Raw genomic sequence first — 15,166 nt, 5'->3', positions numbered from 1 at the left:
TATAGCAATATCACAATTTGACTTGTTGTGGAAGTTATCTCCTACTTATTAATTGATGAGCTTAAGGGGCTTTCTAATGAATGGTTTATAAGGCACAACACTTGGTGAAGGTTTTGCAAATGGGGTTGTAAGCAGAGTGGATTTAACCATGGAGGAAACTTTGTAGTTAAGTGTGCTCAAGCTATAGTACTGGGATGAGTGACCTCCCGGGAAGTCCTGATGCTTCACCTCTGTGAGCATCACCTAGATCCAATGAGTGCTAAGTATACCATTTATTCTCATGAGAGATGGATTCGTGTTGAATCACAACTCATTAAACATGGGTCAACAAAGAGCTTGCATAGGAGTCAAGGTTTACAGAGGCATCATGTGGCCAATCAATTGAAGGTGAGTGATGGTGACATCTCTTCAGCTTTTAAGCATTATGATGTGATTCATTAGATGTTAGTCATATATGGTTGGGGTGCTCCTATGTCAGATGAGCACGGTGATATTAGTATTTCCCTAGTAGAGATTCATGCGCTTCGAGAGGCTGTCAGTATCTTGAAGCATAATTACTCACACAGTTAGTCGCTAACAGGGATTACCTTATGGAGTGGGGTAGCACCTGTTATGAGACACTGTTAGGGAAAGAGGAGGTGGTTGAGCTCACCTAGGAGCTAGAGGTGACTATAGACTATCTTTAGTGTACTTAGTTGGCTCTTCAGAAGTCATAGTCACAGTTGAATTAGGTTACCGTGGAGTTGGAGCGCATATAGTCGACACCAACCCCAAACCCTATTTAGTTGCATATTGTGGTTCGTGGTGAGTTTGCTTCCACGGTTGGTGAGGACAAAGGGTGTGATGATGTGGTATCACATCCACCCAGGAAATGGGTGCAGCAGGTACGTAAGAGGTGAGAGCATCAGTTGAGGACTGCAATGTGATTCCTGGTTTTCAAAGGGATCAATTGTGGATAGCGGGGGAGTAGGTCGATGCTTCCACATATAATTTCTACTGCACAATCTTTCATGGAGTATCTTTTGGAGAGTTCAAATGTACCACAGGATTCATATAGAATGTTTGAGGGTACTCTTATCTGAGGCTCTCGTGCTATTTGGAGGTTGGTGAGAAAGATTTTAGAGACTCTGTCTACCATTCTTCCCCACAAGGATTTCGTGGTTGAGTTTGCTAAGAGGATTGACCAGGCTCCTAGCCAATAGTTGTGCGGGCTCAGAGATTGGAACCGTCTCCTGATTTCTAGTTTGGTACTGATGAGCTATTGACAAAGATTGGGACTTTCTATCAGCACTACACTATGAGAAGTGCTCGTCACTTCTATTTTGACCCACAAGTAAAGGATTTGGTTTCACATCGGTGTGGGTTGGCTCCAGTTTCATACCATCCATTATGGGATGGGGTAGCACTATCTTTTGCAGATGGGATCAACACTTGCAAGTTAGATCACTTGCACTATCCACACACTCAAGACAATTTATTAGAAATTGGAGTTGGTGATAGTGATTCAGGCACTTATGCTTGTCATCATCTCCACAATGTAGTTGGGTGTGAGTGTCAGTGTGATAGGGACTCAGATGTTGACTAAGTTGGTATTTCTATTGGATTGAGTTTCGATGAGTTGTTACCAACATCAACACCTACATTCAATTTCCAGATGATTGTCATTGATATCAGTTATTTGGGTGTTGGTGCTACAGGAGTTGCTTGCACAAAACAGGGATAGTGTGTAGTTCTACCCTTGAGATCCAAGTGGTCTATGATATTGATTTTGTTCTAGGATTGCTTGGGGACAAGCAATCATGGAGAGGGAGGACTATAATGTTCCCATTTTTAGCAGGTTCATGTACTTGGTTGAGTCAGTTCATTATAGCAACCCTCATGAGCTGATAGGGTGATTTGGGGGTCTTAGTGGCTAACTTACTATTTTTAGTAAGACTATTTTTGGCAGTTGTCATTTTTGGCAGTGCAGTGAGTGGCTTTGGCAGTTGGTCATCACCTGCAGTGGATGCGGTTATTATTTGCATGAGCTCTTATTTATTAAATATTAAGTCGCATTATTATAATAATATTTTATTATAATGATGTCATTAAGAGATATTTCTAAAAGGTTGAGTTGGAAAGTTTTAAGAGCTGAGTTCTTTCGAGAATTCTGCAGTTTCTGGAGTTGAGTCTTTTTGGAAACTTTTGCCACTAAAGGGATATAAATACGAGCTCATTTCAGTGGAAGAAGCATCCGATTGAATATTATTATTTACTTTCGTTACTTGGCTGAGGTTTTTCAAGAATTCTGAGATTGTCTTGCAAATTGTACTGAGGTATACAATTTGCAATCTCTCCTACTATTGCATTCTGTTGCTAAGGAGAAGCTTTCAATTTTGCTGGAGAATATTTGAATTTGGGAAGAGATCCCTTGGAAAATATTCTATCAAATTGTGCTGTATTTCAAGGGTTGATCTGGGCAATTGTGGCTGCTGATTACCATCTGGAAGGCAGCGTTTTGATGTGTTCAAGTACCATTGACCGAACCACAGGCTGCTACATTAATCTGGAAGCTGGGTGTTATCTCTACAAGCCCTGTGATTCATCTATTGGGGGCTGCAGGTGCATATGCAAGCCAGCATTGGAGTTCTAGGGCCTGCACAATCATATCACAGGTCAGCGGCCAGTCCTTTGTGGCCTACATTCAACTTTGTGTGAGCTCCATCTGCATGTATGAGGGGGCTGATCAATTTGGAGGGTTAACAAACATTACCAAGTCCTGCGTTTCAAGTCCAGTAAAGGAATTTAATGCACAATCTGCAGCCCAGCAAGAGTATTGATCCAAATATATCAGGTTCCAATTTATTGTTTGTAAATTACCAGACTTCCAGTAGAGGGTGTTGATTGCACATTGTGAATTTTTTAATAGAATGAGTTTGGATCAATGAAATTAAATTTCATTGCACTTTCTGTGAAACTTAATTGCAAGTTAATAAACTGATTTTTCCTAAATTTCCAAGTTCAAATCTTAATTGGTTTGCTAGCATATTTGATAAAGAGTTTGCTTGCAATATGTTTGACAAAATGCCAAACCATCTGATTGGTGTGAAAATTTGGTGAGACCAGAGCGATTCAAGCTAGAGCCTACAGGGGTTATTACATCTGTTCAGGGTGTTTGTGCTCATGAAAAGCTTTCCACCTTTGACAAGCTTTGGGATAATTTTATCCAAAAAGAAAAACCAAACTTGAAGCTACTTCAGTGAGATAGGAAACTAGTCAGAACCCATTCTTCATTGGGAAAATGAAGAAAAGTGACAATAAAGGACCTAGGAAGGGTCAGAAAGGAAGGCTCGTGATACAGATCCATCTGAAAAAGGGGCTTGGGCCATATCAAGTATTTCAAATGCCATTTTGGTCACTGCACTTCCTAATGTCTTCAGAAAAAGGGGAAGACCAAGCAGCCATAACAACAGGAGTAATTTGCAACAAGTTTGGAACTTTCCACAGTGCATTTACTTGCATCCAGACTTGAGAGTAACTTCCCACTGGTTTCATGCTTATCAGCTAATATTATTTTTTGGTTTGGACTGGTATGTGGATGACAAGTATCAAGATACATGAACTTTGATAAAAAGGAATTCCAACAAACTTCAGGTGAAGAAGGCTGGCATACAAGTAGCACTCTGTGATGATCCCACATATCTTATAACGGAGACGGGAAATTGTTCTTTCTACATGTTTCCTAATGATGTTTTATTAACTTGATTTACTTGTTCACCAATTCAGTATTTAGTTTAGCTACATGATTTGTTCATGTCCATATGGTGGGGTATATACATTGGCTACAAATCATATGTAACTTTTTGGTTTTTAAGAGTTTCCCAGGCACGCTGAACATGCAAGATTCACCCTCATTGATCAATCGACATATGGGCAATAAGTGTACATCTTCCCCCAAACAAAAGGAAAACAACTTTATCAGATTATAGTTATGAAAATGTTTTCCCTAACATCTCAAAATGTTTAAACATCCAAGAAGGTTTATGCAAAAATATAACTCAACCAATTAATCCAATCGTAACATTTGGAAGTTTAAATTGTATTAAACAATTTGCAATGATCTCAGACACATTTGTCATGTATTTATGTATTTGGGATGTCTAAACTCTAAAGCAATTAGCTGTAAGTTCCCATTTGATAAAAACTATGAAAAATACCTCAATCTTCTGATGACTGCCTATTAGCAACAGCATACCATCTATCTCCAGGCTTGTTATCACTACCTGCAATTCCAAGATAGACATGTTCTGTCAGTCAAGCATATTGACATATAAAAACAATCTACTTAAAAATATTGATTTGAAGAACAAAGTGTAAAATCATGACCAGCAGAAACATATAAATCATGAATTTGCATAATTAAGAAATTAATTATCCCTCAAATGGGTTATTTTCTTTCAGCTGACTGTTATAAAACTATTGGTAGTGCTCAGGTTTGTTTTGGTAACAAGTTGTTTTAATAATTCACTTATCTCGGAAGTAGTTAAAATTAAAAATACTCATGGATTTTTCTGTCCTTTATATATGTATTATTCCGTATTGTTTTGGAATGAATAAAAACTGTTTTGGTTCAAAACTTCAAACAAATAATTATCATAAGAAGCATGATACTCATAAGTCCATAATCGCCAATAAAGTTATAAAGAAATTATAAAATACCACATATACCATATTGATACTTTGCAAAAGTCTCAAAATGGCATTACACAATGAAAATCTAAATTCCAAACCATATTTCATATTTAATATCCAAATTCATCTCCATTATCTTCATAGGAATCAAGCTCAAAATATGGTTCCACTTTAACTTCACTTGAACCAACAATTATGCCACTATGTCCATGTCATGTGGAGCAGCTGCCTCTTGTTGTGCAACTATGGCTAGTAAATCAGCACACTCAAGGACTAGATCATGATTCCTTGTCACACCCTCGCGGTAGTCTGTTTTCTTATGTGACAACTGACGAAGGTTGGAGTGTATGAAGACCAAATCCTCTAGTTTTGTGTGCTTGGCAGGGTGGATGGAGTATGTACTCCAATTCCCCTCAGATGAAGAAATTGCAATCGTTGAGTTAGCATAAAAATTTTACATTCAATCTTTGATTTCAATATGAAAGCATCGTGATTGAATGAAAAAGAATATAAAAAAAATTTAAAATACATACTCGGGAGAAAATTTTAATTGCAAGAGGTTGCATGGAAATGGAGCGTTGACCATATACCTACCATCATTCATCAGCATCCATCCTACATTGAGCATCAAGAGAAGTAGTGTCATGATATTTGGTAGATGCAAATTGGGCAAACTCAATGAAGACAGTATTTTGAGTTTCAACATCATTATGTTTGTCTATGCAACCTTTGCATCTCTATGCCACCCTCTTTGGTTGTGAAATCATCTCTTGGCTATAAAACCTTGGCGGCAAAGCATATGCCAAGAGATTTAAGGGGGTGATCATCTTGTTCCAACGATCAACAATAATTTTTTCCACGACTTCAAAAAATGCATTTGTATGTTCTTTGCCCACTATTATTGTTGTCATGTGATCCATCACGGTGTCCATGCAATCATAAATTTCACCCAAACATGGGTGATCAGTATTAGCAAACCTAATCATGCTCATGACAGTCTCAATGAATTCCAAAACATATTTTATGTGATCCCACCATTCATTGTTAAGGGTCAATGCTTTTACTTCTCTAAGCTCTTTTTGTGTTTGGTTGCCTCCGTATCCTCTACAAAGTGTTGATAACCATAGCACTCAAATCCTCTCACACCTTCACAAGTCATTTAACAATTGTGTGAGATGCGAATTGTGTTTCAGCAACCCCTAATGGCATAAAACATACATGCCATATATTGTTAAATATTCACCAGCGATATTCATACTGGTCTGAGAAGTGCAGACCGCACATTAATCTTCTCCACTTATACCATACGAAGGCATTTTATATATACTATCTTGACAAATAAATAGTGTGGCAATCCTTGGAGTAAACATGTTTTGTACTAACCATAACTAATTGTTATGTTAGTTAAACTTCTTGTTATCTCCTTCATAGGTGCCAATTTATAGAGGTATTATATGGGCCGACCTAGAAAGGATCGTGTCCCTTAAAGGGACATGCCCTTTGGTTTTGGTATAAGGGATGGGTATTATTGTAGTTTGAGGGCCCACAATAAACATAAGTCTGCCCCTTCAAGCAATACTGCCCCATTCAAATTTATTGCAGAGAAAATTAAATTGAGAACAGCATTCAATATTCTGATAACTCCCCCTACATTCAGAAGTTAAAGAAGATTATCTACAACAACTCAAGGATATTATAAAAGTCTAATTTTATAACAGAATTTGTAGAAACTTTATATGGTATCAAAGCTCTGGTAGTTGAACCTAGGCTCTGCAAATTTAAGTAATCAGACCTTATATATATCTCGCATCATTCTCCTATCTTCAATGGCATACACAATCAGACCCGAGGACAAGTTTGATGGGAAAGAACACTTTGATGCCTGGAAATTCAGAATCACTGATGATTCTTAAAGAAAATGATGTAAAACAATTTGTTGAATCAGCATCCAAACAACCTAAAGTTGAACCTCATAAATCCTTCTGGATTAAAGGAAATAGGAATGCCATTCAAATCATATTAGATGGAGTGAAAAATGATATCGTACCTACGCTAACAAAACATCAAATAGCATTTGCTATGATGAATGCACTACTAAATGCATATGAGGTTAACAATGCAACTAGAGTTCTCGCACTAAAAAGGCAACTAAATCACATACAAATAAAGAAGGGAGAATCTATGAATTCTTACTTCCTAAGGGTTGCCAACCTAAGAGATGAACTTGCAAGTATAGGAACCATTATTAATGACACAAAACTAACACTAATGGCTATAGATGGATTACCAAATTCATGGGAAACTTTCACATAAGGAGTAAGTGCCAAAGATAAACTTTCTGACTTCAATAGCCTTAAGGGAGATTGTCTTCAAGAAGAATCCAGAAAACTAAAGAAAGGAGGGAAATAGAAAATGGAAGATGAAGAACTTCATGTTCTTAATACAAACTCCTATAAAGGCACGAAGAAATATTTCAAGAAGAAAAGGGGTAATCAAAAGAATGACAAATTTAAGAAAGATCTATCCAAAATAAAGTGCTTCAAATGTGAAAAGTTTGGACACTACAAATCTAATTGCCCTGAGAATTCTAAACAACAAGTGAACTATACAAATGTTACTAGGGAAGAAGATAAGTATGATCCTGAGAATTGTGTATTGTAATCGTCATTATCAAATGAAGTCTCAAATAATGCATGGGTGATTGATAGTGGATCATCTAGACATATTATAGGATACAAAGAAGCACTAGACTCTATATTAGAAAAAATTAATGGCGAAGACACCATCGGTGATAATTCAGCACATTCCGTCAAAGGAATTGAAAATTGCACCTTGAAACTAAAATCAAAAAATTCTCTTCTTCTCAAAGGAGTACTCTATGTACCAGGAATAAAAAGAAATCTAATCTCAATTACAGCACTTGAAGATGGACATAATGTTGCATTCATGGACGATAAAGTAATAACTTGGGCTAAGAACTCCTCAATTAAGAAAGCAAAATTGATTGGTCAGAGAAAAGGGTATTTGTATGAATTAAATTCAAAACCTATTAAATTCAAAACCTAGTCGACCTATTCAATACTTAATTCATGAAGTTGCGGACATAAATGACATATGGCACAGTAGGTTAGGACTTCTAAATTTCAAAACCTTATCAACTATGGAGAAGATGGTTACTGGTTTACCTAAACTAAATAAAGACCACTCGAGCATATGCAAAGGGTGCGCTTTGGGTAAGAACACCAAAAGTCCAATTCATGATAGCACTAGGACAACTAACAATGTTTTGGAATTAATCCACTCGAATTTATGTGGACCTATGTCTGTTCCTTCTCTCGAAGGATTCTAGTACTATATTCTGTTCACAGATGACTTCTCTAGGAAAACTTAGATTTACTTCCTAAAATGTAAAGAATCAGAAAAAATCCTAAAGAGATTTAAAGAATTTAAAACCTTAACTGAAAACTTATCAAGACATAAGATTAAAACTTAGAACTAATAATGGAGGGGAATACACCTCAAATTTGTTTAAAACGTTTTGTAAAGAAATGGGAATTAAGAGGGAGTGTACCGTTCCTTATAACCCGCAACAAAACGGGGTAGCAGAAAGGAAGAATAGAACAATTATAGATGCTGCAAGAGCTATGACATTTGATCAAAATCTAGAATATTATCTTTGAGCAAAAGCTTCCTGTATTGTTGTCTATATTCAAAATAGAAGCCCTCACTCCTATCTTAGAGATAAAACTCCTGAAGAAGTCTTTACTAAGGTTAAACCCAATATAAGTCATGTTAGGATTTTTGGGTGCCCTGTATATATCCATGTTCCAAAAGAAAAGAGAACTAAGTTAGAACCCTCCAGGAGGAAAGGTATTTTTGTAGGGTATAGTGAAACATCTAAAGCACATAGGATTTTCATACCTAGACAGAAAAATATTGCACTTTGTAGAAATGTAATTTCTGAAGAAGACTTAGCATTCAAAAATGCCCTAAGTTCAGAAGACCCTCTCCTTTATCTAGCTCTAAAGAAATACTGAATCTGAGTCTCAGAGGAAGAACATTGAAGAAATTAAAGATGAAATTCAAAATCTTAATCTTGAAGAAACTCAAAATTCTAAGAAAAGACCACTTTAAGCCATTAAGATAGTAGAGGAAGCACAAGACTTTGTTGCACCATCTGGAACAATCAGAGAAAGCAAAAGACCTAAAAACAATTCTAGTTATACAGCAAATATGAATGATTTGTCTATATCTGAACCTACCAATGTTTCAGAGGCTATTAAACATACAGCCTGGAAAGATACTATGACAAAAGAATACCAATCTATCATGAAAAATAATGTTTGGGAAATTGTTCCAAGACCTGAAAGAAAATTTGTTGTTTCTTCCAAGTGGATTTTTAAAATAAAGCATGTTGTAGAGGGTAGTATTGAAAAATATAAAGCCAGATTTGTAGCCAAGGGATTCTCTCAAAAAGAGGGGATTAATTATGAAGAAACTTTTTCTCCTATTGCCAGATACACCTCTGTAAGAGTAGTTCTAACTATTGCAATATTGAAGGGATGAAAAATATATCATATGGATGTAAACAAAGCATTCGTAAATGTAAAGATTATAGAAGAAGTATACTTGGAGCAACCTGAAGGATTTGAAACTCATGATCCTAACGTTTTTGTTTGCAGGCTCAAGAAAGCTCTCTATGGGCTTAAACACGCTCCAAGGGCTTTGTATAAAAAAATTGATAAGTATCTCATCGACTTAAGATTCTCCAAAAATGAAGCCGATTTAAATCTATATTATAAAAGGGATAAAGATGATATGGTAATTCTGATACTGTATGCCGATGATTTGCTAATAACAGGTGATGATCATCTTATAGATCAATGCAAGAAAGATCTAATTAGAGAATTCGAGATGCAAGACTTCGGACTCCATTACTTCCTAGGACTGGAAGTACGGCAGAATTCTAACAGCATTACCCTTCATCAAGGGAAGTATACATTAGATATTTTTAAAAGATTTGGAATGTGGAATTGCAAGTTTGTCTTCTCCAATGGAGAGTAATCTACATAAACTTAAAGAAACAGTAGCCGAATCACCTTCCATAGATTCTACTCTCTATAGACAGATGATTAGGTCCCTGATGTACTTGGTAAATACAAGACCTGATTTTTGCTATGTTGTTAATGCCTTAAGTCAATTTATGTGAGAGCCAAAGGAGATTCACCTAGTTGTAGTCAAACACATTATGAGATACTTACAAGGCACTCTTAATCTTGGGCTCAAATATGAGAAAGATGTCAGGTTTGACATCTATAGACAATACATTGCCACTACTTGGGTTAAACCTCCTGGTGGGTTACACCCACAAATATCCTTTTACGCAAAGCACTTTTTGGAGATGTCTAATGGTATTATTGTTTGTCCTAGCTACCTTTCTCGGAGGTGGTCTCATGCCCTGTGTATCTCTTCGGGGTCTTTCAAAGTTGGGTCTCACTATCTTCAAGTCCAGACTGACCATCATGTTGACAATGGAGAGTGGATCTGCAGGCTTTGTATTTCAGGTGAGGTGGAGACTAAGACACTTCATTTTCCGCCGCCCCATTTATTATGAGATCAGAGGGAGATTTTTCCATCTGTTTCGAGATTGCTTCTCTCTATGATTTTTTCAGCTACTATGATCACCACTATCTTGCACTTTATCTTCGAGAGACCACTATGCTCCGTGATGGCACGATCCAGTCACTACTTCCGCATTGGCACTCGTCTACTTGGCTCACTACTGCCTTTTTCACACCATTATCTCCTTTGCATGCAGTGAAAAAGCCTTCTAGCTCCACTAGATCTACCAAGCATTCTAGATGCATCAGGTCCCGAACCAGCTATTTGCACCAACGGTACTCCTCAATGAGTGATCACAGATAGGGCAAGGCCTTTACTCATCGGCATACATATCATTCAGTGACTGACTTCTTTTCGCCTAGAAAGGACTCCTAGTCTCTCTCTTGGCCTCCTCTCTGGTTCTTTGTTTGCTTTCTCTTATTGTTGTTTGTATTTATTTTCGGACACCTTTGTGTGCTCCTATTGCTGTCAACCTCATTGATGTAATCCTCCAGTCCCATAGACCTTTTGTTGGTCTTTTGTTGGACATTAATATCATTATCTTATCTTTACATGGATTCACTGACTCAGATTAGGGTGGAAGTGTTAAAGACAGAAAAAGTACTTCAAGATGTTTCAATTTAGGATCAGCAATGATATCTTAGATATGCAAAAAACAGTATTCAGTAGCACAAAGTTTCACAGAAGCCAAATACATTGCAGTAGTGATGGCCTCTTGAGAAGCAGTTTGGCTTAGAAAGCTACTTGTGGGATTATTTGGGCAAGCCATGAATCCTAGGATTATTCATTGTGATAATTAGAGTTCCATCAAGCTTTCGGCGAATCTAGTTTTTCATGACAAGTCCAAGCATATTGAAATTACTTACCATTATGTAAGAGATATGGTAGACAAGAATACTGTAAAATTAGAATACATTTGTACTGCAGATCAGACAATAGATATTCTCACCAAACCTCTCTCTAGAGTGAAGATAGATCACTTCAGGAAAGACTTGGTATTATTGAATTGTAATTCATTTGTATTCTTTCAATTATTAATAAAATAATTTTATTGTTAGGCTATTGATAGTTATGGGCTCCACCATCTGTATTCATTATTTAAGAGGTGACGACCTCTAAAGTAATGAATACTTGTATAAAAGACATTATGAGAAATGACAATTTCTCAGATAATGTATTGAACAGTATAGAACTACTGTTAGATCTAGGTGAGTTCAAGATCATTTGTGACATAAGCATTTCATGTCTATGAATTACAACTTGGATAAAGGAAGAATTTATTCTTCAGACTTTATCTTGTGTTCTAGTAGATCTTAACTCAAGATCAAGTTGTGATATCGGATTTCGAGTTCCTATGAGTCACAACCTGGATAAATGAAGAATTTAATCATTCTTCAAATTTTATCTTGCATGTATTGCATTATATGCAATATTGATATCACTAGTATAAGTGATATATCACAAGGTGGTTATATGACTCAGTATCATGTGTTCCATGATACCATTTGCTCAGAGGATTCAGATAGATATAGAGTATCAATCTATGCTTATTCATCGTAATTGATGATGCTAGATATGTAGTCTCTCAATATGATTATCAAGTTAAGAGGGAGTGTTAAATATTTAACAATGATATTCATACTAGTCTGAGAAGTGCAGACCCCACATTAATCTTCTCCACTTATACCATATGAAGGCATTTTATATATACTATCTTGACAAATAAATAGGGCGGCGATCCTTGGAGTAAACATGTTTTGTACTAACCATAACTAATTGTTATGTTAGTTAAACTTCTTGTTATCTCCTTCATAGGCGCCAATTTATAGAGGTATTATATGGGCTGACCTAGAGAGGGTCATGTCCCTTAAAGGGACACACCCTTTGGTTTTGGTTAAGGGGGGGGTGTTATTGTAGTTTGAGGACACACAATAAACATAAGTCTGCTCCTTCAAGCAATACTGCCCCACACGAATTTATTGCAAATAAAATTAAATTCAGAACAGCATTCAATATTCTGATAACTCCTACATTCAGAAGTTAAAGAAGATTATCTACAGCAACTCAAGGATATTATAAAAGTCTGATTTTATAACAGAATTTGCAGAAACTTTACATATATCAAGTCCAACTATCAAAACAAAAATTGCTACTTACGAATAAAACATAAAAACAAACTTAAATTACCTTCAACAACTCCAATGTAGACAAGGTCCTAAATACAGCTTGTCTCAAGTGATAATCAATGACAGACATTTGTATCTCCTCTGCATCCATGTAAATTTTCTCGACCCATTCAATTTGAGTGCATTGTGTCCAAAAATTATGATTATATGTGGCCTCCACTATAGTCCCAGCTGCCCTGCAATTTTTAGATTGTCCATTATGACTTTGATAACATTTGCAGCCCCGCCATTTCAATTGATCCCATGCAGATATTGGCAATGAAACTTGCATCTTTCACTGCCCCTCACAACCCACTACCTTTAAGAACATTGCCCCTTTAGGTGACACTGCTATAACATTGATCAGAGGCCAATTCTTGCAATCTTTCCATCTATCAGAACTGATGGACACATCTATGTCCGCCCGTGTATCCTTGACGACTCTCAATTGTCTCTATCAAGGCTTTCTCCTTTGCCAAAAAGGTGCTTCACACCTTCTTGTGCCCAGGATTAACATGATCAAGAAGTGTATTGCAAAGTGTAGTCACCAGCTCCTGCTGATCTAACAAGGATGAATGAAAGCTCATTCACATATATTCAACGAGAAATACATTGATCAGCAACTTCTCTAGTTTCAATTTTGAAGGCCACATTCAATGGGCCCTTTTTTGTGGAACATTTTGTGGTTCAGAAGGCAGTAGCACTGGCAATAAAGGAGATGAATCACCAAATTTAACCAAGCCACTAGGAAGTCTCCTCAAGCCTATTTGGGCTAGGGAAGGAGTAGTCATAGTCTAAGTTGCAATAGTTATACTACCAAATGTAACTCTCATCACAAGGCACTGCCTTAATAATTGTTGTGCAATGCCAAAGCAATGAACCTGCACCAATTTTAAAATGGTTTGCCCTGACAACTAAACTAGAGCTTCCACTTCCAGACATTCTTTCTGATGCTGAATTATGAACCCAAAATGGAAAACAAGACTCAAGACACTATAAACTTCAATAAAATGAAGATTCACTCATCTTTGACCACTAAATTTGTCTTCCACAACAACTCATAAGTAATTGATGGGTCTTAGTCCTCCATAGTGTTCACCTTCAAAGAAAAATACTACAGTTGTGGAACAAAGAAAAAATGGTGAACGATGCTTACAATATGAATGAATGATCATCAAATGACCAAATGCATACTTTATGGTTGGAATTTAGGTTTTCAATGCTTTCTGGATTTTATTTTTTTTAATTGCATGTGGGGGTCATTTTCAAGCGCCCACAAGAAATCCAAACACCGAGCTAAAATCTAAGCGGAATCAACATCAGCGTCATACTGGAATCAGTATTAGGGCCTGTATGTAGTGATCCAATAACTTAGTAGCAACCCCATGACAAAGAAAACCATTTTTTTTTTGGGACAAATCTATTGATGTTAGTTATTATACCACATAACATATTAGCAATTGAATATCTGATACGAAGTATCAAACACACAATTCCTCTCTTGAAACGCTAATACTCATGGGACATGAGAATAACTCCAATGTTCCTTACACCTGCGGATACTAAATATATTGATGTGATTTGTTGGCAATCACGTAGGCGGCCTTACGCTGTTTGTTTGAGGATGACTTGGGCTTTGGTGGAATGATGGAGATGGTGATTTGATGTAAATGCTAGATGATGGTGATGGAAGGTGAATGGTCTTATGACCGGTGTCTTTCTAACTTTCTTCTTCAAAATTCTAACTCCTAAACTACTTGCTATTCTACTCCTAATCCTATGAATGGAAGATTAGCAAATGGATTGGGATCAAATCTAATGAAAGTTAACCAGTGGCTCCACCTCCATAGAGGCAATGATTCAAAGGAAAATAAACTAGTTTACCACACAAGGCTTCCCAACAAGCTGCTAGGATGCTAGTGGCCTAGTATTGATCCCTATCAAACATCTACTAATGCTATTGTGCAACTATCCATCTACCTTACTCTTACTTAACAACTATAAATGCAATCCACTTTAACAACTTGAAAAGAAATTTTATTCTAACTATTTGGAAGTAGAAACCATGCAATAATACCAAAGGCTCTTAATCACCATGCAAGTCACAACAATGAGAAAGAAATAGCGAATTTTGGCATTATCTTTGCAGCAATTTTCTCCGATCATTACAAATGAGAGTAAATGACCTTATATAGAGGCCAAAATGTACAACTAACAGTAGAGATAAAGAGGCAAAACCGACGATCCAGATTGAATCCTAGAAACCCTAATTAGGGTTGCCACCCTATCGGCCAATGAGAAGATGCCACCTTGCCAATGGACCAATGAAAAAACTAGAAAAGTGGCAACCAATGAGAAGACACCAAAATGGTGGCCAATCAAAATTAGACACTTGTCCTACCCTAGAAGAAAGAGAAATTGCCACTTGGGCTTACATCAGATGATCTTCTAATATAAATCTCCCTATTTCTTTCATTCTTTCAGCTAAGGCAATGAACTTAGCTAGCCTTTCGTTGACTTCTTCCATGGGGGGGCAAGGTGTATGCTTTATCTTGAGCTCAGCTGATTTCATCATGCTGCTTGCTGCCTGTGGTGTCTTCTCATGGTCCTTCTCATACTCTTTTGCAAATTCGATAAATGCATCGGGGGAGGAAAGGGTGCCCAAATGTTTCTTCTTGATAGCAACCTTTCCTAACTCATCCAATCTT

At 36.8% G+C, this 15,166-nt stretch overlaps 1 protein-coding gene across 7 annotated transcripts in view; it reads right to left on the bottom strand.

Annotated features, from left to right (window-relative positions):
- Positions 1-15,166, bottom strand: part of SOS4 (pfkB-like carbohydrate kinase family protein) — a 106,680-nt gene that overhangs the window by 50,369 nt on the left and 41,145 nt on the right. For all 7 annotated transcript variants that reach the window (XM_089812880.1, XM_089812886.1, XM_089812881.1 and 4 more), the window contains exon 9: positions 4,197-4,262. In XM_089812880.1, the coding sequence (XP_089669006.1) occupies positions 4,197-4,262 (66 nt within the window). The remainder of the gene's footprint in view (positions 1-4,196; positions 4,263-15,166) is intronic.

Source organism: Cupressus sempervirens, chromosome 2 (assembly GCF_028749045.1).
Source record: "Cupressus sempervirens isolate cs-2001-9-10 chromosome 2, ASM2874904v1, whole genome shotgun sequence".
NCBI lineage: Eukaryota > Viridiplantae > Streptophyta > Pinopsida > Cupressales > Cupressaceae > Cupressus > Cupressus sempervirens.
The sequence above is the reverse complement of the archived record's forward strand: the minus strand, read 5'-3'. Positions and strand labels throughout refer to the sequence as shown.